At 33.8% G+C, this 23,955-nt stretch overlaps 4 protein-coding genes across 5 annotated transcripts; 3 read left to right on the forward strand and 1 right to left on the reverse strand.

Moving 5' to 3' along the window:
- Window positions 1–660: 660 nt before the first annotated feature.
- LOC148765318 (peptide-N(4)-(N-acetyl-beta-glucosaminyl)asparagine amidase-like) lies at window positions 661–6,691 on the forward strand. The gene is made up of 12 exons (XM_088812745.1): window positions 661–801; window positions 1,798–1,866; window positions 2,900–2,998; window positions 4,118–4,204; window positions 4,414–4,496; window positions 4,775–4,888; window positions 5,010–5,064; window positions 5,156–5,242; window positions 5,436–5,491; window positions 5,980–6,039; window positions 6,148–6,235; window positions 6,326–6,691. The coding sequence occupies exons 1-12, from the start codon at window positions 661–663 to the stop codon at window positions 6,485–6,487; spliced, it is 1,101 nt and encodes a 366-aa protein (XP_088668871.1). The 3' UTR covers window positions 6,488–6,691.
- Window positions 6,692–8,011: 1,320 nt separating this feature from the next.
- LOC105965606 (adenine phosphoribosyltransferase-like protein, putative (DUF2358)) lies at window positions 8,012–11,482 on the forward strand. 2 transcript variants are annotated; one of them, XM_088814117.1, is made up of 8 exons: window positions 8,012–8,179; window positions 8,273–8,409; window positions 9,193–9,299; window positions 9,871–9,936; window positions 10,053–10,135; window positions 10,265–10,311; window positions 11,045–11,123; window positions 11,240–11,482. In XM_088814117.1, the coding sequence occupies exons 1-8, from the start codon at window positions 8,123–8,125 to the stop codon at window positions 11,327–11,329; spliced, it is 666 nt and encodes a 221-aa protein (XP_088670243.1). In that variant the 5' UTR covers window positions 8,012–8,122; the 3' UTR covers window positions 11,330–11,482. The 2 variants fall into 2 exon arrangements, with proteins under 2 accessions (XP_088670243.1, XP_088670244.1); XM_088814118.1 differs by lacking the exons at window positions 11,045–11,123; window positions 11,240–11,482 and adding an exon at window positions 10,739–10,953.
- Window positions 11,483–13,396: 1,914 nt separating this feature from the next.
- On the forward strand, window positions 13,397–19,785 carry PNG1 (peptide-N-glycanase 1). The gene is made up of 17 exons (XM_012990193.2): window positions 13,397–13,692; window positions 13,809–13,862; window positions 14,213–14,380; window positions 14,833–14,931; window positions 15,153–15,239; window positions 15,402–15,484; window positions 15,925–16,038; window positions 16,269–16,323; window positions 16,403–16,489; window positions 17,217–17,272; window positions 17,368–17,427; window positions 17,576–17,663; window positions 17,776–18,531; window positions 18,666–18,726; window positions 19,001–19,103; window positions 19,262–19,396; window positions 19,468–19,785. The coding sequence occupies exons 1-17, from the start codon at window positions 13,615–13,617 to the stop codon at window positions 19,568–19,570; spliced, it is 2,187 nt and encodes a 728-aa protein (XP_012845647.2). The 5' UTR covers window positions 13,397–13,614; the 3' UTR covers window positions 19,571–19,785.
- A 158-nt stretch (window positions 19,786–19,943) lies between these two features.
- LOC105965632 (PITH domain protein (DUF1000)) lies at window positions 19,944–23,366 on the reverse strand. Its single transcript, XM_088814661.1, has 8 exons — window positions 23,215–23,366; window positions 23,044–23,130; window positions 22,566–22,689; window positions 21,543–21,591; window positions 21,408–21,465; window positions 21,273–21,319; window positions 21,120–21,197; window positions 19,944–20,270 (listed from the first exon to the last, which is right to left on the reverse strand). The coding sequence occupies exons 1-8, from the start codon at window positions 23,251–23,253 to the stop codon at window positions 20,222–20,224; spliced, it is 531 nt and encodes a 176-aa protein (XP_088670787.1). The 5' UTR covers window positions 23,254–23,366; the 3' UTR covers window positions 19,944–20,221.
- Between the last annotated feature and the right edge of the window lie 589 nt (window positions 23,367–23,955).

Below are 23,955 nucleotides of genomic sequence, written 5' to 3' on the forward strand. Positions count from 1 at the left end.
TTTGCAAACACCTAAAAACAGAGTATGTGCAGAAAAAAACTCATAATCTATTTTTAAAAGTTTTTGCAAACATCACCTTAGTCGACTTGATATTAACTAATACTTATTTTTAACCCATTACCAATAAATAGTGCGTAAATTATATTTGTCCTCCCCTGAGGTTAGATCTAATTACATAGATACCCCTCGTATTTTTAAAAACATTATATATATATATATGCTATATGTTTATACGTTTATACTTTATATAGCATATTTATTAATATAACACTGTACTTTTAATACTTATATGTTGAACCCCAAGTTCCCGTATCCCCTTTTTGAGACATGCCGTTTCCCAGTGTCCGTTTCCCTGTTTCTTCTTTTCACTGTTTATGTGTCCGTACTGCATAGTAAAAGATAAATCTATTTTGTTTGTGGGGGAATTAATTATACTATTATTCTAACATGTTGGTCACTCACTCACTCGTAGTAAATTTTACACAACTTGTATGGTTTGTTGCAATATTCCAGTTTAACGGGGACTAAATTGCAGTTAAGTTCATTGTTCGTTTCACACTACCAAAGCCCCCGTTGACATTTGCCTGAAAAGTCTTCACGGCGACAACTATAAATACATGACAGCATCAATCTACTTTTATTTATCTTTTACTTTTAAAAATGGACAACACGGCGGCTCAGCCTTCCACCTCCACTACGACACCCGCACCGACGTCGGTTTCGAAGTTCTATTCGGTCGGCTCTTACATTTTCTCTCTCATCCCATTCTTCGGTCTCAAACGATCCCCCGATCAACAAAAGGTCTCTTCTTTCTGGTGAATCGATGAATACGAATCCAATCATTTTGGTTATCTTAATTTTATGTTTATTGATATGCTTGATGAACAGTTTACATTTCCCTAAACTATATATCTATGTAGCACAGACACGAAAACAAGGAAGGACATGTCCCAAAAATGGGAATATACAGGGGTTGACCCAGGATCATTTTTTGGGGGGGGGGGGGGGGGGGGGGGGGGGCGAGAAATCGGGGAAAAATAAACTACACATTTATGGGGATTCGGGAGCAACGCCCCGCTTTTTTTTTTTTTCCTAGAGATGATTTTGAAAGAGCAATAATAAATAAGTAAATTTTTAAATAATATGACCATATGTCAATATTTAAATGATTTAAGCCTATAAATCATGTTATTAGTGGGGTGTTTCATTACTCAGGGGTGCCAAATACACTGCAGTTTATAAATAAATAAATTATACCTAATAAAAAGAGGGAAAAAAAAAATTCTGCAGGGGCGGCTGCACCCGCGGCAATGCCTGGTACCGCCCCCTGGGAATATAGGAACTTGGGAAAAACGTGTCGATATTAAAAATATAGGGGTATATTTATAAATATGTTATATAAACATGTGTAAGTTTTCATTTATATATAAATTTATGTTTTTGTACAAATATAATCGAAATAAATATTATTATGAACTATTAATTTGCAAGTGATCATTATATTATGTAAGGAAACAACAAAAATATTTGGAAATTTGCTATTCAAACATGTTTCTAACTTTTCAAAATTTGCAGCAGTTTCCGTGCGACTGTGTTCAAATTTAGTATCATAAGCAGTCATATGAGTTCGACGTGTCCATAATTAGCTGCCTTTTTTTTTGGATTATTTAATTAACAAACTTCGAAAAAGTGGTTAATTACATGTGTTTAATTTAATGGTGCCATTTTTTCGACTTGTAATACAATCGGATGATTCCGATCTCAAATCTAGTTTCTGATAAGCTAAAGTTGGTGTAGATTGATGAGGATGAAAAGGCAAAAGAAGTCGAAAAATCTGCAGTTGAAGAATTGGCTCAAAAACTACAGGTATCTGTTCATATACCTAATTCCTATATCGTACCGCATCCAGTGGCGGAGCCAAAATTTTCAAATAGGGTGGACTTAACATTTACGGGGGTTCGGGGGCAACGCCTCCGAGAATTTTTTATAATTCATTCACATAAAGTAGCACAAAATAACTACAAATTTATAAACTTAAACTAATAACACAAATTTCTTTTGGTGAGTGCTAAAATAAATTACTTGGGTTGGCTAAGTTAATTGTTTGGGGGCTAATTAGATATATCTATAATATATAGTAGAAACTTTTAGAAATTCACATTGGGCTGGAGCCCACCCTTGCCAAAGGGTGGCTCGACCACTGACCACATCATTTATCGTACCGTACAAATAGTACAAAATATATATCGTGTAATAACAATAAAATAAACATGTAAAATCTAATAAGTCAAACCATTCCTTCAGAATATATATAAAATCAAGTTTCTAACATTAAATTACTAACTAGGACAAAAGTTGTAGTTTTCAGATATGTGAGTGTCGGTTTCATTACTTTCGCTCGTATAAATTACTTTTGATTTATGTGATGTTGAAACAATTTGTTGGTTTTCACGGGAAGAACAATAAAATTTATGAGAAGCAATTTCTTTTTGTTTTGCCTTAATTAAAAAAAAAAAAAAAAAAACACAAGATTGTTATACAAAAAAATGTGCTAAGATTGCACAAACTGCCCCATTGTGCTGAATATCGCACGAGTCACCCCAAATAGGCTGAAAATCGCACGAATCACCCTTAATTGTGCTGAAAACCGACAAATCACCCCCAAAATAAATATTGAAATTATCGTATCATATCGGTGAGCGATATTTATCAGTATTTGATTACAATCGATACATATGCCGAGTTGCATTGTTTCCATAGAAATCGTATCGTACCGCGATATTATGCCTACACTACTGATTTATCAGTTCTCTCTCTCTTTTTTGTTTGTTTGTTTGTTTATTTTATTTATTTATTTTGGGAGAAATGTTTAAAGTATACAACGTTTGGTTTTATTTAGGCAGAAAAAGAAGCATTAATGATGCAACAGCTTGTGACTAGTGAAGACAGAAGGAAGGCTGAGGAGAGGATCCGGCCTTCTGCTAATCAAGTTTTGATGGTAATTAATTAATCTTTGTTTTTACTTTATCATCTCAGATGCATGTTAGGGTAAATTACGAAAATACCCCTGAACTTAGGCTACATAACGGAAAAACACCCCACCTTTTTGTAATTACCGAAACCCCTCCTCAGGTTTTTTCCAATCTTACACCAACCCCTTAGAATATGACTTTTCACGATTTGCTTTTTTATTCCGGGGGATAGATTTTATACAAGGGTGCAAGTTGGAACAGAAGTTCCAACTTCCCGCCGGTTCCGACCCGAAAAGTTCCGATTTTGGAACAACCTTTTTAATTCCAACTTCCGAAATTCCAATTTCCGAAATTTTCTGATTTTTCTGGATCGGAATTGGAATTATATGAAAAATATTGGAATTTCCGATTTCCGATCCGATTTCATTTCCAACATTAATTCCGGAAACTTCCTATTTTCTTCCCAAAAATAAACCTATATGTATATATATATATATATATAGACACACACACACACACACTATACAATACTAATTTCAAGTTTTTTTTTGTTTTTGTTTTCTAAAACAATAATTTGATTTAAGTTTTGTTTTAGAATTTTGATATATAGAATTGTTGTTAGAAGTTTTATTGGATATTATGATGTGGTTTATTTTTTTGAACTGAAATTCAGTAGTTATTGATTTTACTTTTATCGACGTGGTTGTTCTTATTTTTGGAAAAATTATGAAATTTTCCACTAAATTTTGAAATTTTGAAACTTATTTGATTACTAAAATTTTACCGAAATTCCGAAATTTTCGGGTCTTTTGGAATTGGAATTGGAATTGGAATTGATTTTGTACTTCCGAAAATTTTTGGAAATTTTTCGAAAAGGCTAATTCCGATTCGATCCATCCGACTTTCACCCCTAACATTTTCAGATATTTTCTTTTATTTCTCACCTATTTAACATAAGGTATAATAGACTGTACACATTTTCTGGTTAAAAACTCGACCAACAGCTAATTAGAGGGGTATTTTGGTTATTACGGATAGGTGGAGGCGTTTTTCGTTATATATTTAGCCTAAGTTCAGGGGGTATTCGTAAGTTACCCTATAAGTTATTGTTCCTCATAATAATAACAATAATGAATCAAAATCAGTACGAAGATTCTCATAGGCAGGAGGCAGCTCGAAATTCGGTACCTGTGGGCGAGCTTGAGGAAAAAGCAAAGGCTGCATTGGCTGAGGTAAACTTCGAGAAATTACTTATAGAAATACCTATATATTTGCTTCGATTTAACTCTTCTTATATTGTTAATGGGATAATTCAACTCTTCGATTTTTAACTTTTCGCTAACAGCTTAAGCTTTTGGTTGATATGATCATTCAACATATATCAACATACACCTGGCATTTCTGATATTTATTTATTATATATATACTTGAATTTAATTAGGAGGGAAATCTAAATCCAGCAAAAGATGAAATTGATCATGCATTCCTGATGCAGTTGCTCTCCTGGTTTAAGCACTCCTTCAGGTCTATAACCAATTGTACATATATTCCCATTAATCATGAATTAATTGCTTATTTAAGATTTTTTTTATTTTTTCGTGGTCAAATATCTATTGTTATAAACAATTAATTACATTTAAACCTCTATAAATTAATACAGACATGAGCAGTCAAATTAGTTTAATTTAGCGTAATATTAATTTAACGATATAACTTTTAACGCGTTCTCCTCAAGTTGAGACCCAGAAAAAATATTAATTCAACGAGTTTATTAATTTATCGAGGTTCTGGTGGCTGTATAGGTGGGTGGATGCACCTCCTTGTGACAGTTGCAATAACAGCACAAGCTTTCATGGCGTAACATTTCCAAATCGCTCTGAATCACTTTATAAAGCATCTCAAGTTGAACTTTACCGGTCTCTCTCTCTCTCTCTCTCTCTCTCTCTCTCTCTCTCTCTCTCTCTCTCTCTCTCTCTCTCCATTGAAGAGAGATACAATATATAGTTGTTTTGACATTTTACTTGTCAAATTCTATAGCTGCAACGAATGCTCAAAAGTTACCCGTTTTCCGAGATACAACGACCCTGTCAAGGTATGATAATTTACGAAGCTGATAATTAAGTTTTTTTAAATCTTGATTTTCTTAATAATTTTTTTTTAATTTTTTTAATTTTTATGTTTAGCTTGTGGAAACAAGAAAGGGACGATGTGGGGAGTGGGCTAATTGCTTCACACTATATTGTCGCTCTTTCGGTTTCGAAACTCGGATGGTGAGTTCTTGTTTTCAAATGAGATCATATCTTCTTTCGCGTACCACATTTTCTATCCCTTCTCAGTTCTTATAAGTAAAGGCCTTTGCAAAAAAAAAATAGAGTGCGACTAGTTTTCTTGTTTAATTTGTAATATCAAAGTTTATTTCGTTTGCTTCGATCTTATTTTTAGTGTTTCTCCGTCGTTTTCTAGATCTTAGACTTCACCGATCATCTCTGGACAGAGTGCTACTCACCATATTTAAAAAGGTAAAACTTGTTTCATTATGCTGACGCTTCACATTTTATGATATTAAATCATCAGCAATGCGGGGTCACTTGAAATGAGTATTTCAAAGTTGAATTGGAGAATTGTTTAGGAATGCGGGTTCAAATACCACTAGCTTTGCGTTGACTTAAGTATGCGATGATGCTTGTTCGTCTTTCCTGCAAAACCACTTAACACACTATGTGACACGTCCGGGAGTTCCCCGGTGATTACACTCCGACACTTAAATCAGATGATGTCGCGTGTTGATAATTAACTCAATACTTGAAAGCGATTAAGTCAATAAGAAATTCACGTACCTTCAAATGCTGATTATACTAAGATTAAATAGATGAAAGCTCACAAGAGCTTTTTACTAATAAATCAATGTAAAATGAGAGTAATTCCTTTTATTTTAATTAAGGAATAAGCTATATCAATCAAATGTTTATATTCATAAGAGTTAAGACAAAAAAAAAATGTATTGCAGATGGATGCATCTTGATCCTTGTGAAGGAGTATTTGACAATCCACTACTTTATGAGAATGGGTAAATTTTCTTAATTCATATATATTCTTTTTTTTTTTTCTAATTATATATGAAATGTTTTGTCACACCACCTTAATTAATTAGAACGTCTACATTTTGCCTTTGAAGCTGGGGCAAGAAATTGACATATGTAATTGCTTTCGCTAGAGATGGAGTTTATGATGTCACTAAGCGTTACACTAGGAAGTGGAACGAGGTACTCGTATATATATTTCAATTTATGATTTGGCGAAGACGTACCTATATCTAAATACTTAGTTCCAAGATTTTTTATTTTGTTGCGTAGGTATTGACTAGACGAGTCATAACTACCGAGCCTGCTCTAGCTAGTGTCATCGCTGATATAACAAGTGAACGACGTAAGAACTTCGACTCCGAGACGCTTCTAAAGCTTGATGAACGTGACAAGAGTGAAGCACAAGAATTCGAGAGGAACTTGCTTGCTTGATTGATGCTTCAATTTGATTTCTCTTTGTATTGCTACAATGATTTTTATTAATTTGTTTTTAATGTATTTATTAATTTCCTTGTGGTTGAGTGATACCTCTTCCATTCTTGTAGGGGGAGGTCATGGGTTCGATTCCTGCTGTGCGCGTGTTTGCTATAAGGCCATTGTTAAGGCCATCTTTGTTGTTGTGTTTTTTTTTTTTTTTGTAATGATTACTTAAATGTGATGGTAACGAAATTTTTATGTTTTCATTATTTTTTTATGAAATGTCCGGAACCAGAACAATTGCAAAGTTTCCGATGATTTTCTTTATTTAAAACGGGTGTTGGATTTTTTTTTGGGTCGAAATGCGTTTCTATTTTTTCACTATTATCAAAAACGTCCATGAAGCTTTTAAATATTTATGAAAATGGCCCCATCCCAAAAGGTTTCCGGCATGTGTCATGGAGTTTCGGTTTCTTGTCGTGTCCATTTTTTTGTTTCAAGTAATTCTTAATTTCTTGCATGAATATAAATATCCGAATTTTGTAAAATAGATTAAGGTGGTGTTTGCAAACGTTTTTTCAAAGTAATTATGAGCTTTTTAATGTTTAAATAAAAAACTGATTATGAACAAAAAAAATGCTCAGAATCACTTTGAAAAAGCGTTTGCAAACACCACCTACATAGAATATGTAACGGTACCAGTGGCGGAACATGTAAGGGGCATGGGGGGCCGTTGACCCCCCTAGAAGAAAAAAAAATTTTTTTTAGATATTTGGTATTAAATTTTTTGAATATTACTTTTGACCCCCCCAAAGTTTTTGTAAATATTTATCTTGACCCATTATTTTTTTTGTTTTTTCTCCAAAATCTTATGTAAATTATAGATAAATAATCATATTTAATATAAAATATAAAATAAGATGGTTAAAACTTGTATTATTTTAAATAAAATTTATGAATATTACTTATTTTTGAATTTTTTTTATCTAACGCCTTAAAAATAAAAGATGAGATCGTGCCTTGAATCTCCGAAATATTAAGTGCAGCTATTATTAGAATAATTTGAATTAATTTAGAATTTTTTGTGATGATTAAAATATGATATATATATATATATATATATATATATATATATATATATATATATATATATATATATATATATATATATATATATATATATATATATATATATATTATATATATATATATATTATATATATATATATATATATATATATATATATATATATATATATATATATATATATATATATGATATTTTAATTAAAAATTAGTTATATAAATTTATTTTTTACAAGGTTTTGTGCACCTAAAAAATTTTTCGGGGCGCCCCCCCTACATTTTAATCTCGGTTCTGCCCCTGAACGGTACAAAGTTAGCCGTATTAATATTGGCCGAGTTGGGTTAAATAAAATTTAGATTTTTTTTTTTTTTCCTTTGAGCTCCTACATATTTTACTTTATTTTTTCTAATTATATAGATCAAAGGGACGTAATCAAAATTGAAAATTGATTTAATTATAAAAAACAAATAACAATTGAAATTGAAATTGAAATTGATTTAAGTGGTTGAAAATAAGTTTGTTTACCTGCACACAGTTAGCTCCGACAGTCCAGCAAACTTCGAATGGGCAGCTGCACCACTTGTCCACCTTCATTACTCATCTTACCGCCAACCAATACGGTCTCTCTCTCTCCTCTCCCTCTCTCTCTCTAGACTCTCTCTCTCACAGTTTATTTCCGCCAGCCAATATATTTGATATATATATGTATTCAGAGAGTTGGTGGTTTCCGTTGCTGCTCCGCCGCGCCCAACGGCAAAAGTAAAGGAAACCAAACGCCACAGCTGTTGAAGATTGCCGTCAGTGGTGCGACGGAGCTTCTCCGGCTAATTTCTCCCGCCGGCCGACAAAGGTATCTCCCGTGTTTGTCGTTTCTCTCATCTTTCTCCTCTGCTTATTGGGTAAATTACGAAGACCCCCTAAACTTTGATTAAATTACAAAAATCACCTCCACCTATTCGTAATTACCAAAACCCCCTGAGGTTTGTTTCCGCCTTACACCAACCCCTAACGGTGTGACTTTTCACGGATCTTTTTATTCCAGGGAATAGACTTTACACAATTTCGGATATTTTCTTTTATTTCTCACATATTTAGCATAGACTGTACACACATTTTTTGTTAAAAAACTCGATCACAGTTAATTAGAGTTCATTAGGGTTCTAACAGATTATTAGTTTCAGGCAGTGGAGATAACATAAAGCTAAGGAGTGACATGCATGGCACTCCTAACATTTTTTAGATCCTTATTATTTTATATTAGATTTATAAATTTTAGTTTATGGTAGTGAAAATGAAATCTTGGCTCCGATAATTGTTTTAGGGGTGTGGCTGTGGCTGTAATTACCAATACCACAGAGACCTTAAAGTTATTGTATCATACCCATGGGTGTAGCCGTGTAGGTGTAATTTACCCTATATTATATATGTATATACGGTGATAGTTTTTATTTTTATTTTCTTGGGAAGGAAAGGAATATATTTTGATATAGAGTAAGTAATGTTAATGATTAATTTGAAGAGAAATGCATTAATTCGAAATAACGTTTGTTAGCGAGCTTTGATTCACGAAGACTGGTATAGTTGTACTGTAGTACATTAATAACACTGTACTTGTTCAAGCTCATGATTTCAGGACAGTTTTAGTGGGGAATGAATTGGAGGATGAATGTCCCGTATCCAATATAGACGACGTTCTTTCCGTAATCAGATCCGATTACGAGAAATCTTACTTCGTCACAGGTATCCATCTTCCCAAAAAATTAAAAAAATTAAAAAAATCGGGATGTCAAAATCGATGTCAAAATCGAGATGCTAGTAGTTCTTGATACCATACATCTTTATCTTTGTTTCTTTATACAGTAGAACATCGATAAGTTAATACTCGATAAATTAATAACATCACTTGAATAATAATTTATTTCAGTCCTGGCTCGTTAAAAACGTACTAAATTGTTAGTTCGATAATTTAATATTTCACTAAATTATTAGAATTTTGTCAGTCCCGACTGTATTAATTTATTGAGGTTTAACTGTGTAAAGAAGGACTTCAATTAAACCTGAATTTAACTGTGTAAAGCTGAATTGAATGAAAAGACTTTATATTCAATAACATACTATCTTTAATTATTCGTGTAAGGAGGACTTCAATTAAACCTTTACCACCTCACTTTTCGATACGTCGATTGTCTTTTTATTGTGACCGAACGAAAAAAAATAAATAAAAAGTTTTCTATATATATATAGATTTTTTTTCTGGCTGAGCTGACGAGGAGTTGAGTGACGACGACTGGTTGTATTCTTGTGGATGTAGGAATTTTCACTTCTGCAATTTACGCTGAAGACTGCACATTTGAAGATCCGACTATCAAATTTCAAGGTTAGAGGAGCCGTTTTCTCTCGATTGAAGTTGCGTTTCTTACGATGTAAGAAGGTAAAAAAGAGCATATGATATACGAGCTTTTGATATATCCGGCTTCGTACTTTTGGTGGCAGGTACTGAATTATACGAGCGCAACTTGAGACTGCTTGTACCTTTCTTCGATAGTCCATCAATCCAGTTGAAAAACATAGAGAAGGTAATTTTGTGTGTGTGTGAAGTTCTTGGTAATGTTAACACTTAGAATCGTTTTTCGATATAACACAGGGGTACTAATTGCAATAAGCTCGTAAATAATAATAATGTTGTTGATGTGCTCTATATGCAGGTTCTTGATTCCGGAACTGAATTCATAGTTGCTTATTGGAAATTAAGGTGCTTGATTATATCGATAGCTATAATTTCTCCATTTCGAAACCAATTTAATTACTATCGTCACACACGTAGTTAGTATTAGGGTAAATTACACTTTCCCCCTTGTATTTTGGCTCGGTGTCACTTTACTCCTTTTACTATTGATTGCATCAATTTGCCCCTCTGCAATTGAAAAATTGTTTCAATGTGGCACTCTTTGTTAGTTGTCAGACATTTGACCTTAACACCATTTGATCTAAGGTCTGAAATTACAAAAACACCACCTCTCCCATTTTAAATAATTATTAGAAAAACAAAAGAAATATAATAAAAAATTCAAGACAATGAGAAAACATAGTCCATGATGCCAGCCTCAATTTATTTTTTACTTTTTTATTTTTTTAATAATTATTTAAACTGGGAGGGGTAGCTTTTTTGTAATTTTCAGACTTAGATCAAACGGTGTTAATGTCAAAGGTCTGAAAACTAACGGCGGAGTCACATTGAGACAATTTTTCAAGTACAAGGGGACAAATCGATGCAATCAAGAGTCTAATGGGGTAAAGTGATATCGAGCCAAAGTACAAGGGAGGAAACTAGAATTTACCTTTAGTATTAATCCACAATTAATATTTGAATATTACATTATAAGCTGATTTTGGGATGCAATTAATGAGAAAGATTGTTTGAATTTATAATGTTATATGTTCTTGTTTTGAAATCTTTCATATATAGGGCTCAATCTCATGTGCAGAACATACCTTAAACTTCCGTGGAAGCCACTTATCTCCATCGACGGGAAAACGATATATGATTTGGATGCAGCATTTAAAGTAAGCCGAAAAAATGATTTCATTCGGACAATATAATTTTTACGAAACTGTTTAAGATTGATTTTTTACTTGTCCTAAAATGTTTCACTATTTTGAAAAAAATATTGTCTTGACAGATCGTTAGGCATGCTGAGAGCTGGAACATTTCTGCACTTGAAGCAGTTATTCAGATATTTACTCCTAGCTCCGAAAAACCACGCCGATGAAAGTTAACAAGATTTATCCTCGTTCTTCATCCTCGGTTTTAATTCCTCAAAATACTATTGTTTTAGTAAGAGAATTTATTATATTTTTCGAGCAAGTCCATTTTTTTGTTATCATACATTTTGAGATGAAAAAAGTTCTAATTTTGTGCTTAATTTTGAAAATATTTATTTACGCTTTTAAAATACATGATTCGTTACAATATTAAATAGAATATATACTATAATGTAAAGGGTTATTTTTTCCCGCGTAAATTTAGTCGTGTTCATTCATTATCATTATTTATGTCTTGTATAAAAAGTAACTAACTCTTCATAATTTAAAGATTGAAAAATGTCCGGTAAACGATGACTTAGTGGTTGAAGCAAGTGAACTTATGTCAATTGAACCAAGTTCGAATTTTCTTGTCAACGGTCGCTTGGTCGAGTTTATCACACATGGTTAGCTTAGTGTGATTTACGTCTCTTGTATGGTGATTCCTCCTGATTTATGAGAAACTTTTCAAATTGGATTTTTCTTAAATTATGGAGAATTCACGCTGGAATTAATAATTTACAAAAATTAAAACGTAATTTAACAAGTATAAATAAAATGTTGATTATAACATAATTTAATTCATAAAAGGGGCCTTTGTAAACCCCTCAAAACGCTAAGACATAGAACTAAATGCAACCCTAAATTCATCATTTGTGATGCCCAATACTTTTTATTCCCATAATACCCTTCACTTATTATTTGGGCTGAATTTATTATTTTTGATTTTATTATTTTTATTATTATTTTTTAATTTATAAAAATAGTTAAAAAAAATTCAAATTCTTCTGAATTTTTCTTTTTGATAAGTTTACTACGTCGAATATGACTACCATATAACTACCGTTGAATGTGACTATAGTCTTGCATATGACTATAATCTACTATGGCTATATTTGACCACATCAACTGTAATCACATTCATTCATTCTATTGCCACAGTTGAATATGATTATAGTCTTGAATTTGCCTATAGTCTAATATAACTATATTTGACCATATTAACTGTAATCACATTCGTTCATTCTATTGCCATTTTTTATATATTCAATTTAAAAATCACGATTATATAGTGTAGTAGAGTCTCTTGTTATTATAAATCAACCGGTAACCACACAAATAGATCCAACAAGTCACATGTATCTCTTCAACTAAAAAAAACCATCAGCATTACTATACATTAGAAAAAAACATATGGATCTTATATAAGGCCATGTACGAGTACGTATGACTACTGAGTTGATTCTTTTCAATTGGCATATTGTTTACCCATCTTCTTCAACATCATCGACTTTTTTGGCTGCAACTTAATTTTTCATCAGAAAACAGACTGAGATCGAGAGGAGATAGAGGAATAGAGAGAAAGTTACTGAACTCGGCGGCGACGGCAGAGGACTCAACAAACAACGCCCCCTCAGGTCTGAATCTCCCTGCCCCAACCTCCTCCATCGCCTTCCGCACAATCGCCGATTCTCCACCGCTCGCCGATTTGCACCGCTTCTCCGGACACCATCGTCGGCCTCTCATCGTCGACATCACGAGATATCGAGAGGAAAGATATAGGGTTTGTGATGTTAGGGCCCATAATTTTCGTCGGCGTTCTCCCTCGTACACCAGTCCAGCAAGGGGTGGTGTATGGGAGACAGCGATAGGTGGTCTTGGGGAGATTTGACATCATAGCGAGGCGTGACGGCGGAACCTTAAGCGACGGCTGTGGTCTGTGGCTGGGGTGAGCAAATTACATCGGTGGTGTAACAAAGAGGAAGAAGGAGGGCGACAACGGTGGTTATATATCTAAGAAAAAAAGAAAAGAGAATTTGTAAGGGAGAGAAAAAAAAAATGAAAATTGCATCACGTTAAAAAGTGTGGGTGAACTAGGGTTTGTAATAAAGGGTAGAATAGGGATATAACAATTGGGGTAAAAGTAAAATTTGAGTGAGAGAAAAACTCTATAAAGTCAGTTGATTTTAGTTTAAAATATTTCAAAAAATGAATGGTGTATAGCATATTTCCCCTTCATAAAACATGGTTTTATTGTGGGGCTTGTTGCAATAATCTAGTTTAAGAGGGACTAAATTGCAAATTAACTCATTGGTCGTTTCACACTACCACACCTCCGTTGACATTTGCCTGAAAAGTCTTCACCGTAACCACTAACCAGTATTTAACAGTTCACAATTTTTATTTTTATTTCTTTTCCGGCATAAACAAAGTACAACAGAAGAACAGAAGCGGAGAAATTGAATCGGCGAAAATGGTGGCTCGCAAATTCGTCGTTCATCACGACGGCTCCGCCTTCGACCTCGACTACGACACCGACGACGGCTTCGAAGTTCGCTCTTCGCTCGATTTTTTTATTTTTTTTCAATTTTCTCTCTCCTCTCTCTAAAATTCGCAACTCTCAAACGATTTTTCTCTGCTCTTTTTTGTTTTGATTTTGTTTTTCAGGTGCTCAAATTCCAGCTCTTCTCTCTAACCTCCGTCCCTCCCGATCAACAAAAGGTAATCTTCTTTCTCTATGCTGGATCAATCAATACGAATTGGATTTTAATTTGATCGATTAACGGTTTTTGTGTGTTGTACTCTGTGCTTGTGGAGTTGTACCCTCCATTTGGTAATTTCATTAACAATCACCAATAAGGAATTATATCATGAAATTTTTCTTATACCGCAGCATCAATCATTTTAGTATCATAAAGCAATCATATGAATGGGCATGACGTAATTGCTGTCGTTCGTTTTTTTTGCAGTATTAAATTTTACTACGTGGCTCGTTTTGCGTATGTCGGTTTTGCGAGTAAACGCATGTTGTGTTTGATTTAATGGTGGGACTTTGACTTGTAATGCATCAGATATTGGGAACTGATGATAATCGTGAAGTATCTGATGAGTCTGATCTCGAATCGATTTCTGATAAGCTACGGTTGGTGTCGATTGATGAGGGCGAAACATCAAAAGAAATGGACAAATCTGCAGATGATTTTGTAATATCTGATGAAGAATTGGCACGAAAACTGCAGGTTTCTGCTCGTTACCTAATTCATTCATTTTTTAGCCAGTCGTCTCAAATTTTGGTTGAAGTGCTGACCTTTGGCAATGTAGTTGAACATGGTGTAAAACATAATTTAGAATATGAATTGTTGTAAATTGTTGTAAAATAGAAGATTTAAGAAATCACATAGAAAATCTTTTCTAACTTTATTTTGAATTAGGTAGATAAGTTTTTGACAATAATTTCTTGACTCCTTTAACAAAAAAAATTCAATATTTTCATGTGGTATTTTCAGAGGACTCTTCTGTTTTTTTTTTCCGTCTCATTGGCGGATCATTTGTTCCTATACTAACTGTATGTTCAATATATACTGACAGTAAGTAATATCTTGAAGTTGCATTGTAGTATAACAAGCAAAGTAAATCCATTTTGAAATGGAAATTTCGTAAATTATTAACAAATATTTTTGCTTTTATTTAGGCAGAAGAAGACGCATTAATGATGCAACAGTTTGTGACTAGTGAAAACAGAGAGCAGGTTGAGCAGAGGATTCGCCCTTATGTTAGTCAAGTTTTGATGGTAATCATTGTTTTCCCACTAATTTGGTCCTTCATTTTATAATATCCGCAGTTGTTTTTCCTCTACTATCTCAGATGCAGTGGTTTTAATGCACAATATTTAGTGAGATTAGAACTTAAAGTACTTAACAAATTGCTTCTTAATTTTATAAACAGTCTTATAAGTTATTCTTCCTGGAAAAAAAATGAAGCAAAATTTGTTATTGGTATGACACGGTGCAGTACGAAGATCCACATAGGCAGGAGGCAGCTCGAAAGACAGTTCCTGTGGACAAGCTTGAGGAAAAAGCAATGGTTGCATTGGCTAGGGTAAGGGCATTTAACTCTATAAACTATCCAATCATCTGAATTGAAACACGCTTACCTGTGTATGTCTTTTTTATTGGCTCAAAATCATAGTTATTGTTCTTTCTAATGTTCTATTACTATGATGACACTTGGAATTTATCATATTTATATGCTTGATTTTAGGAGGGAAATCTCAAACCAGCAAAAGATGAATTTGATCACGCATTCCTGTTGCAGTTGCTCTTCTGGTTTAAGCAGTCATTCAGGTCTAAAAAAAACCATTGTATTCCCATTAATCTTAATTGATGGCTTATTTAGATCTTGCTGGAAAAACAATATGATATTCTCTGGTGTGCTTTCACTTGCTATGTATTGGTTGACTCCAACTTTTCGTTTCGGAACAAATATTTCAAATAGAGGATTCTTCGTTTGCATTGCAATGTCCTCTTTACATAATGGGGTAATTTAGCTTGACATATCTAAGAAGAAAAGCATATAATCACTCAATGTGTGAGCTTACGCCTCTCCTGATTGCACCTACGGAATGGAACTATTTTGCTTTTTCGCAAAATTTGTTTTAAAATGTTACATGTTTTGTCGAACCAATTATGATATTATATTGCATATTTTCTTAGATATTCCTTTCCGTATGTTATTATACCTCTATTCTGACATAATAATGCACTTCCAACATTGATGGCTCTAGGTGGGTAAACGCACCTCCTTGTGACAGTTGCAATAATGAGACAATCAATCAAGGCATGGGAGTTGCAAATCACTCAGAGTCACTTTATGGAGCATCTCGAGTTGAACTTTACCGGTATCTCTTGATGTTAATTGTACTTTTTCTTTCTTTCTAATCTTGTACCACTTTATTACGTTTTGTCCCTCACTGCTGCAAATGAACCTATGAAATTTCTAATGGCTTTCCTCTATTTCCCTTTTGTACCATGCTTTATATATGAAGCCGATGCATGACATGCAATACCAAGCTCCATGAATTATTTGCTGAAGCTACTCTTATTTTGACATTCTTCTCAAATTCTACAGCTGCAAGACATGCTCTAGTGTTACCCGTTTTCCTAGATATAATGACCCATTGAAGGTATGATATTTTGTGATGACGATAAGGTTTTTTTTTTAATTCGTGATTTTCTTCATTAATAGATTTTATTTCTATGCAGCTTGTAGAAACAAGAAAGGGACGATGTGGGGAATGGGCTAATTGCTTCACACTATATTGTCGAGCTTTTGGTTATGAATCTCGGTTGGTGAGTTAAAAAGTTCCGTCCCTGCCGTAGTGTTTTGCGTACAATCTTGAAATTGATTAATTTCTTCCTAGTGACCAGCAAGTTTGAATGCAATCTCCATGAAAGCAAACAGTATCTTTTAGTTGAAGAGATGTTAATGAAGCTTATTTTCTTGAATCCCAGGAATCCAAATTAGACATAGTCAAACTATGATGGTTCCTTGTCTCACTGTTAAGCTAGACTGTGATGAAAGTATCTCTTTTCTCGAGTCATCTTGACTCCTTTCTCACACTCCACCTGATATTGGGAACTCGGGAATTGTAGCTCATTGCGGTTGGTAGTTTGTCTTTTGATCTTTAGTATGCCAGTCAATTTATTCTTGACGACTTCTTTGAGGATTATTGGAACCCCCCCCCCCCCCCCCCCCCCCCCCCCCCCCCTCTCTCATTATTACATTCAATGTTTGAGGCACCGATTCAAATTTCAAATTTCATTTTACTTTCACATGTAGAAATTATTTGTTGTAGAAATTATCAGAATGTCGTCATATTTTGAGATGTAAGTATTCCTGCTTGTTCATATTTTAGCAATTTATAAACGAGACTTACGAAAATTTCATCCTAATAACTGTTCATAATGTTTGTTTTAATTATGTGAATTTTTGCGGTTTATGTTACGGGAAATTTGTTATATCAAAGAATATTTCATTGATTCAATGCTGTTTGTAATGTTTCCCTTTCGCTTCTAGGTCTTAGACTTCACCGATCATGTTTGGACAGAGTGCTTCTCACCATATTTGAGAAGGTGAACTTTTCTCGTTGCTGATGCCTTGCCCTTATAATCTCCGCACTTACTATTATAGCATCACATGCTAATATTCCAGTAACAAACATATGCAGATGGATGCATCTTGATCCTTGTGAAGGAATATACGACAATCCACTACTGTATGAGAAAGGGTAAATATCTTAATTGGCAGCTCTGTACTTGGTTCAAATCTTCATGATCTTGGATTATCGACATGCTGTTTAGATCCTCGTATTTTCCAATCATACATGAATGCTCTGGTCACCACCTTAATATGAACCTCTAATTTTTCCTTTGAAGCTGGAACAAGAAATTGGACTATGTAATTGCTTTAGCTAGAGATGGAGTTTATGATGTCATTAAGCGTTACACTAGGAAGTGGCATGAGGTACTCCTGTCTTCAATATACGATTTGGTGAAAAGTATCTTTAAATACTTGGTTCCGAGGTTATTATTATTATTATTATTATTATATATTTTTTTTTTTTTTTTTTTTGTAGGTATTGTCTAGACGAGTCATAACTACTGAGCCAGCTCTGGCTAGTATAATAACTGATATAACAAGAGAACAACGTAAGAACTTCAACTCCGAGACGCTTTTAAAGCTTAGCGAGCGTGACAAGAGTGAAGCAGAAGAACTCGAGAGGAACTTGTTTTCGAAAGATGATGCTTCAATCTCACTCCCTGGAAGGCAAAGTGGGGATAAGCAATGGCGAATATCACGATCAGAATTTGGCTCCGACGAGCACTGCTCTTTGAGTTCTTCCTCTTGTCCAGTTCGCCAATGTGTAGACGAGCACGTGACAAAAATATACAATGCTTTTTCCCCAATCATTCATCAATTAGTGGAGCAAGGATCTGATAAATACACCGCAAAAGAACTTGTAGAGTTTTTCAAAAGGACTTTGGTTTCTCTAAGGAATTCTCCTTTCAAAACCAGGAGAACTGCAGTAAATGCTGTGCCGACTAGCTCGTTGTTCAGTAAGATGCTTCCCTCGTTCGGTCAATTATTCGATGCCCTGTCATTGAAGAGTGATTTGGGTGTTAATGGGGCTATTTCTATATCTTTAGCTTCAGATCCTGTAAAAACTTCTTTGGCACTGCCTGTAGTCTTTCACGCGCTCGATGATTTGATCGTTAATCTGAATAGTTGTGATAAGTTGAACAAAGAAACTATATCTTGGCCACTTGTGAAGTTAAACAGAATATGTTCTGGTTTTGTACTAGCAAGCGGCGAGGAGCTTCCGTTTGGAATAGTAAGTAGCTTTTGTAACTTTTGAGTAGAGTTTTTTTTTTTTTTTTTTTTTTTTTTTTAATCTTGATTTCCTTAACAACAATAATATTTCTTGTGTTCTTAAAAGTTCGATTTTCGTTTTTGGGAATAAATCAGGCTACATCGGCATTTGACGGAACTCGTATGTCAAAGTGGGAGGAACCAAATGGTGCAACAGGTATTGACGTATTTTCTGTAGTTCTCCTAAAGGATATCAAGAAGAATGAGGCATTTATGTATACACTTTTCTAGATGCAAGTAATTTAGAAAAGACCTCGGTTCACCTTTGCTCTGTCGAACTCAAGATTAAAAGAAAATTAGTAAATATATTCCGATTTCCCCTTCTCTACTCTAAAAATTATATAAAAAAATAATAATAAAAAAAAAACCTTATGTTTACTTCACTGCCTCAACCTATATTGCACCATATAACAATGTGTTTGGTCATGTAGGCTGTTGGATCATTTATAAGGTGGTTGATAACCGTATGCACGAGCTAGTTTCTTATGAATTGATGTCTGCAAACGATGCTCCCGAGAGAGATCCAATGGACTGGTACGATATTTCTTGATTTTTTTTAATTATTTATTGTTAGGTGTTTTTCCTAGTGCACGAATCCCTATTAACTAATGAAGTGAATCAAAGAGTCAAATATCGTAACAAATAACTCATATCCATGAACTAATTGAGTGCGAGTCCACATATACTTGTAGGATCCTTGAAGGAAGCGGAGATGGAGGCTCCAGCTGGCACATTTTGGATAAGCGAACCTCAGAGAAATTCGACAAACGATACCAGCGAAAAACATATGAAGTCAAATCCCAGTCGTTCTTGGCAAATGCCTTCAGGTTAAAGTTTGTCTCTAAACAGAATTATGATCATTCAACTGACTCTTACAATTCATAAATAAAATTTGCAGGTTTAGGTTTCAAGCAGTTAGAGATGTAAAATCGACTTCACGGTTTCAAATAGGTAGCATCGACCTCTACATGAAGGCAGATGGTGTTCCTAGTACAAAATAAAATACTAATCAAATTCAATTAAATTAAAAGAACTGCACCCTCTTCAACTTACTGTTTTCTCATAAAAATCAAAAGAATTTCAAGAAACTGACTTTTCCTGTATCGGGTGCTTGTTCGATTGTTATCTGTATTCTGCCTTGTGAATTGTAATATATCCTAATTCCTAATTGATGAAACAGATTCTGCATTTTATTTATTCCAATGGGATTGCCTAATTTGCTAGTCTTCTAATTGACTATCTAATATCGCACCGTTCTTCATAAATTTGATGATTAAATGTCCGTTTGTTCTATTATACATTCGGTGATTTTTTTACCGAGTTATATCCTACCACACACATGTATAAAAAAGTTGCACATATATACATGTGCGATTGTGTGCAAATTAAATTGGACAACGTAAATAGAAAGATTATTTAGGTCAAAAGCCATATCGGTAGACCTCATAAACTTCATATAGGCCAAAAGCCACCTTAAACCGATACTGCATGGAGTAGGTCAATATCTTTAAATTTCGACTTAAAGGAAGTTTATGTATTCTCTTCCATTAAAGCTTTGCAGCATGAGAAAGTTGAATTCATCAACTTATCTAATCCCTGAATACGACGACGGGTACTAAAAAAGTTTCCCAATATAGCAAATTATTACAGAGTCAGTGATCCTCAATTTTCTTCAGGCCTTTCATATCAGTAGTTTCCACACTGCAGAAAAGAAGGTGAAAACGAAAAAATATAAAAACTCAAATCCACTGTATAAATCATTATCTGAAACATCTCACATTCATGCTCAAATCAATAATATCAATTAGTGATACTCGATCCATATGAACAAACATCTAAGAATAATAGAACATAAACAACAAAATGTATTCTCCCTCATTACGTAAAAATATGAATATAATTTGGATATTAAATGCCAGTGTTAGTTAGTGTATAGACATCATTATTTGCAAATTGTTTACTTATAACAACAGTGCTAAGTGCCGGTCGTGGTGTTTGGAACTCTTCTTTGTTGTTTCTTAGCCACTATTTCTGTAAATATAGGAGCTACTAATATGTAAGAAAGTTAGATGAAAACATCTCCTTTGCATGTTCATCATTTTTTCTCGTCCTCTTCAGTATTTTGCCATACGACAAGTATTTCCATAACCAAGAATTTGTATACTCTGAAGAATTAATTGCCAGAATTATGTTTTTCCTTTACCATGAACATGGTAAGATACTAAGAATTTCTGGGCCCTTGATTTAGAATAAGGGTCGAGCTAGTGAATACGTTTAGAGTAGAATGTTGGTTCATGGTGGCTGAAGGTAAAGTCTACAAGAGAACTGTAGCCAAGTCGAGGGGCAAAAGCGTACTTAACATTAAACATGACAGAGAGGGAAAATTAGTTCTTTTACGTCATTCTAATTTTCCTACAAGGTAAAGGACAAATTAAGTAACTAGATCCCACCCAACACCAAACTGATTTTTCATTTTCATCAACTTATGGAGTTCTGAATTTGAACAAGCAAAAATGCATGTGTGAGGAAAAAAATCGATTAGAAACTTACGTTGTTCCATACAGTATAATCTTTTGGACTTTTGTAGTCTCGGAACCAGATTGATTCTCCTCGATGAAGATTGTCAAGCTGATTCACGAAAGTTATGGATTATGAATATGAAACTAGTTAAAAAATATAATGGCATAAGGAGAAGAAACGTACCTGCGGACATTTTGAAACTTGACATACTTTACAACGACAGGTTTTCCCTAGAGAGATTCAACAATTGATTAAGTTTCTACAATGGAACAAATTTTACAACCAAGGAAATTTCATAATCGAACAATATTGCTTTACCGTAAGGTTATCCTCAGTAAAGATGGCTGTATCACTTGGAGGGTAATCATTGACATTACTGTGTAAAGTAACATAATCAGAACAAATTCAAGAAACTACCGAACATCCACATAAATAATTAAATATAAAGACTACCTGAACCCCATGTGCTCCCTATTAACAAAAAGCTTCACAGTTTTCGGACCTATAAAATGAAAACTTCGACCATCAGTTTATTAGAGAATAAAGATCCAAAAGGCAACTGCCGTACATTATAATGAATCGGAAATGTCTAACAATTTAACCATTAAAATTAACCAGGAGAGAAGTGCAAATCAAAGAGAAACGATAGTGTGCTTCCTGTTGCTAATAAAATAAGATCCATAAATTTAAGAACGAAGGGAACATAAGTGCTAATTTATCATGCCTGGGAAGCAAGAGCAAAAGGACCAGGACATGTATAAAGAATTTATATTACACCCAACAACCATATGGTATATAGTACTGGCAGAAACACATAAAAACGAGGATGGACTGGAAACAGATGTAAAAAATTTATTCAACGTTCAACTGCCGTAGTACAGAAAGGGTCGAATAAAAATAATAAATAAATAAAAGGTAACAGATATACGACAACAGAATGGTCCAAGAGCCTGTCATTTAAATTAACATGTACCAAAAACTTGTTGCTATTTCTTCTCTTTGTTGATCCCTCACTTTCCGACATTTCTAACAGTTGCATACTTTTGCAGTTTTGCGTAAGTAGTGAGAGTGAAAGTAATCTTATATTGATAATAATTAATTGCATGTCATAAATTAATATCTAACTGGTCAATTATTTCTTCCAATCTATAATGCAGCTCGTGTATAAGAGATTATTCTGCATATTCAAAATCACATGAAAAATACAATTAAATTTCTACGATTAATGATGATCAATGTGTTCTCTCATCCCATAGATTTCTAAAATATAAAACTCATACGCGTTCTCTAAGTCTCAATTCCACCACCATCAAAAGAGATTACGAGAGAAAGCCGATTTGGTCTGGAATCAACAGAATACATATATACCCATATAAGAAAAGGACGCAAAACGGGAAAAATAAGCGAACAATGTACTGCGTACGAGTTTATATCGGCAATACGAAATTAGTTTAAACCAATAAACAATTTAGTTACCTTCTTCCTCTGGTCCTTTGATGGCAATAGAATGGAGTTTAATAACTTGATTGAAAGGAATGTAGATCAACAGTTGCTCGTCCGCATCACTCTCCAAGTGCAAACCCTCGTCTTCTCGATAACCCTGGTTTTGCAAACCATGTTAAAACCAACAGACATTTTTCGCCAAATTGTACCGCATTTACGCCCCAATACCAACACCAAAACAACCAACAACAATCAAGAAGCTAAAACGCACAAGTCATCACTTCTAATCATCGTAAATTATACGCTAAATCGGGTAAAAATCTCGGAATAAGAAAAATAAAAATTGAATTAAAAAATCTAACAAAAAACCTGAAGCGATTATGAACCCATTCACTTGAGATATCAATACAGAAGTCTAAGATAAAATCCAAACCAAACTGGAATTAAAAAAAAATAAAAAATAAAGGGGCGGTAATTATTTATTAAGATGAATTTGTATAAAAGAATTGACCTGCTTGAGAGCATTTGGAAGAGAGTGGGTGCCGCTTTGATTCAAACATTCGACAGAAGACCAGTCCACAAACTCAACCAAATCAACCTGTGTATAACAAAAATTCTTCATCAAATTCGTAAACCGTTTATAATTTAAAAAAAAAAAGGGAAAATGAAGAAGTGTAGCTACTTGATTTCTCGGAATAACAGATGCTGATTCGCCGGACATGGCGAAGGATGATAAATTGAATCGGAGAAGAAGAAGAGGAAGGCGCACTCAGTGGAATCCGCAAATTAGGTCAGTGGAGTAATTAACACGAATATATAAATTTGGGGCTAAATGCCAAAATATTTTCTGTGTTTTATCATTTATGCTGTTGTACATATTTTAAAAATAAATTATAATAATAGGGTAAATTAGAACCACCTTGAGGTACGGTCAAATTACGAAAATTCCATTTTGTTTGGGTAATTACAACTGTCCCTCAACTATAAATCTTCTTACACGTCCACCCTGGTGTTTTCAAATTTAGTGGAATCTTCGAGATTATATGGAATATTATCACTTTTGTACCCGCTTTATCCCATTCGAACTCCACATTTTGAAGCAAGATGATCATAATATGTGTTTTTTGGCTTGAATGTATCACATTGTGGTGCATCAGAAACTGTATTTTTACACAAAATGAGTACAAACTAGAGCACATTCCATAAAATCTAGATTATTATGTTGAATTTAACACCATAAAAGTAAAGGTATAAGAAAAAATCATAGTTGAGGGGTAGATGCAAACAAGAGGAGTTTTTTCGTAAATTAACCATACCTCAGGGGTGGTTGTAATTTACCCTTAAAACTATAAATAATAATAATAAATGAGCAATTATTTAAAAATCTTTCAACCCGAATAATATAACCTGCTGGAAAAAAAAT

The sequence above is a fragment of the Erythranthe guttata genome, chromosome 14 (genome assembly GCF_056151865.1).
Source record: "Erythranthe guttata isolate IM_541 chromosome 14, IM_541, whole genome shotgun sequence".
Taxonomy (NCBI): Eukaryota; Viridiplantae; Streptophyta; class Magnoliopsida; order Lamiales; family Phrymaceae; genus Erythranthe; species Erythranthe guttata.

Bases quoted from the DNA above. Each gene is read 5' to 3' on its own strand.
- LOC148765318 (XM_088812745.1), top strand. From the start codon at position 661: ATGGACAACACGGCGGCTCAGCCTTCCACCTCCACTACGACACCCGCA. The intron at 5,243-5,435 runs GTGAGTTCTTGT...GTCGTTTTCTAG, and splicing joins TCGGTTTCGAAACTCGGATG to ATCTTAGACTTCACCGATCA. The intron at 6,236-6,325 runs GTACTCGTATAT...TTTGTTGCGTAG, and splicing joins ACACTAGGAAGTGGAACGAG to GTATTGACTAGACGAGTCAT.
- LOC105965606 (XM_088814117.1), top strand. From the start codon at position 8,123: ATGGGCAGCTGCACCACTTGTCCACCTTCATTACTCATCTTACCGCCA. The intron at 8,180-8,272 runs GTCTCTCTCTCT...ATATGTATTCAG, and splicing joins TCTTACCGCCAACCAATACG to AGAGTTGGTGGTTTCCGTTG. The intron at 11,124-11,239 runs GTAAGCCGAAAA...TTGTCTTGACAG, and splicing joins ATTTGGATGCAGCATTTAAA to ATCGTTAGGCATGCTGAGAG.
- PNG1 (XM_012990193.2), top strand. From the start codon at position 13,615: ATGGTGGCTCGCAAATTCGTCGTTCATCACGACGGCTCCGCCTTCGAC. The intron at 14,381-14,832 runs GTTTCTGCTCGT...GCTTTTATTTAG, and splicing joins AATTGGCACGAAAACTGCAG to GCAGAAGAAGACGCATTAAT. The intron at 17,428-17,575 runs GTAAATATCTTA...TTTCCTTTGAAG, and splicing joins CCACTACTGTATGAGAAAGG to CTGGAACAAGAAATTGGACT.
- LOC105965632 (XM_088814661.1), bottom strand. From the start codon at position 23,253: ATGTCCGGCGAATCAGCATCTGTTATTCCGAGAAATCAA. The intron at 22,690-23,043 runs GTCAATTCTTTT...TTGCAAAACCAG, and splicing joins TTCCAAATGCTCTCAAGCAG to GGTTATCGAGAAGACGAGGG. The intron at 21,466-21,542 runs GTAGTCTTTATA...TACTTTACACAG, and splicing joins AGGGAGCACATGGGGTTCAG to TAATGTCAATGATTACCCTC.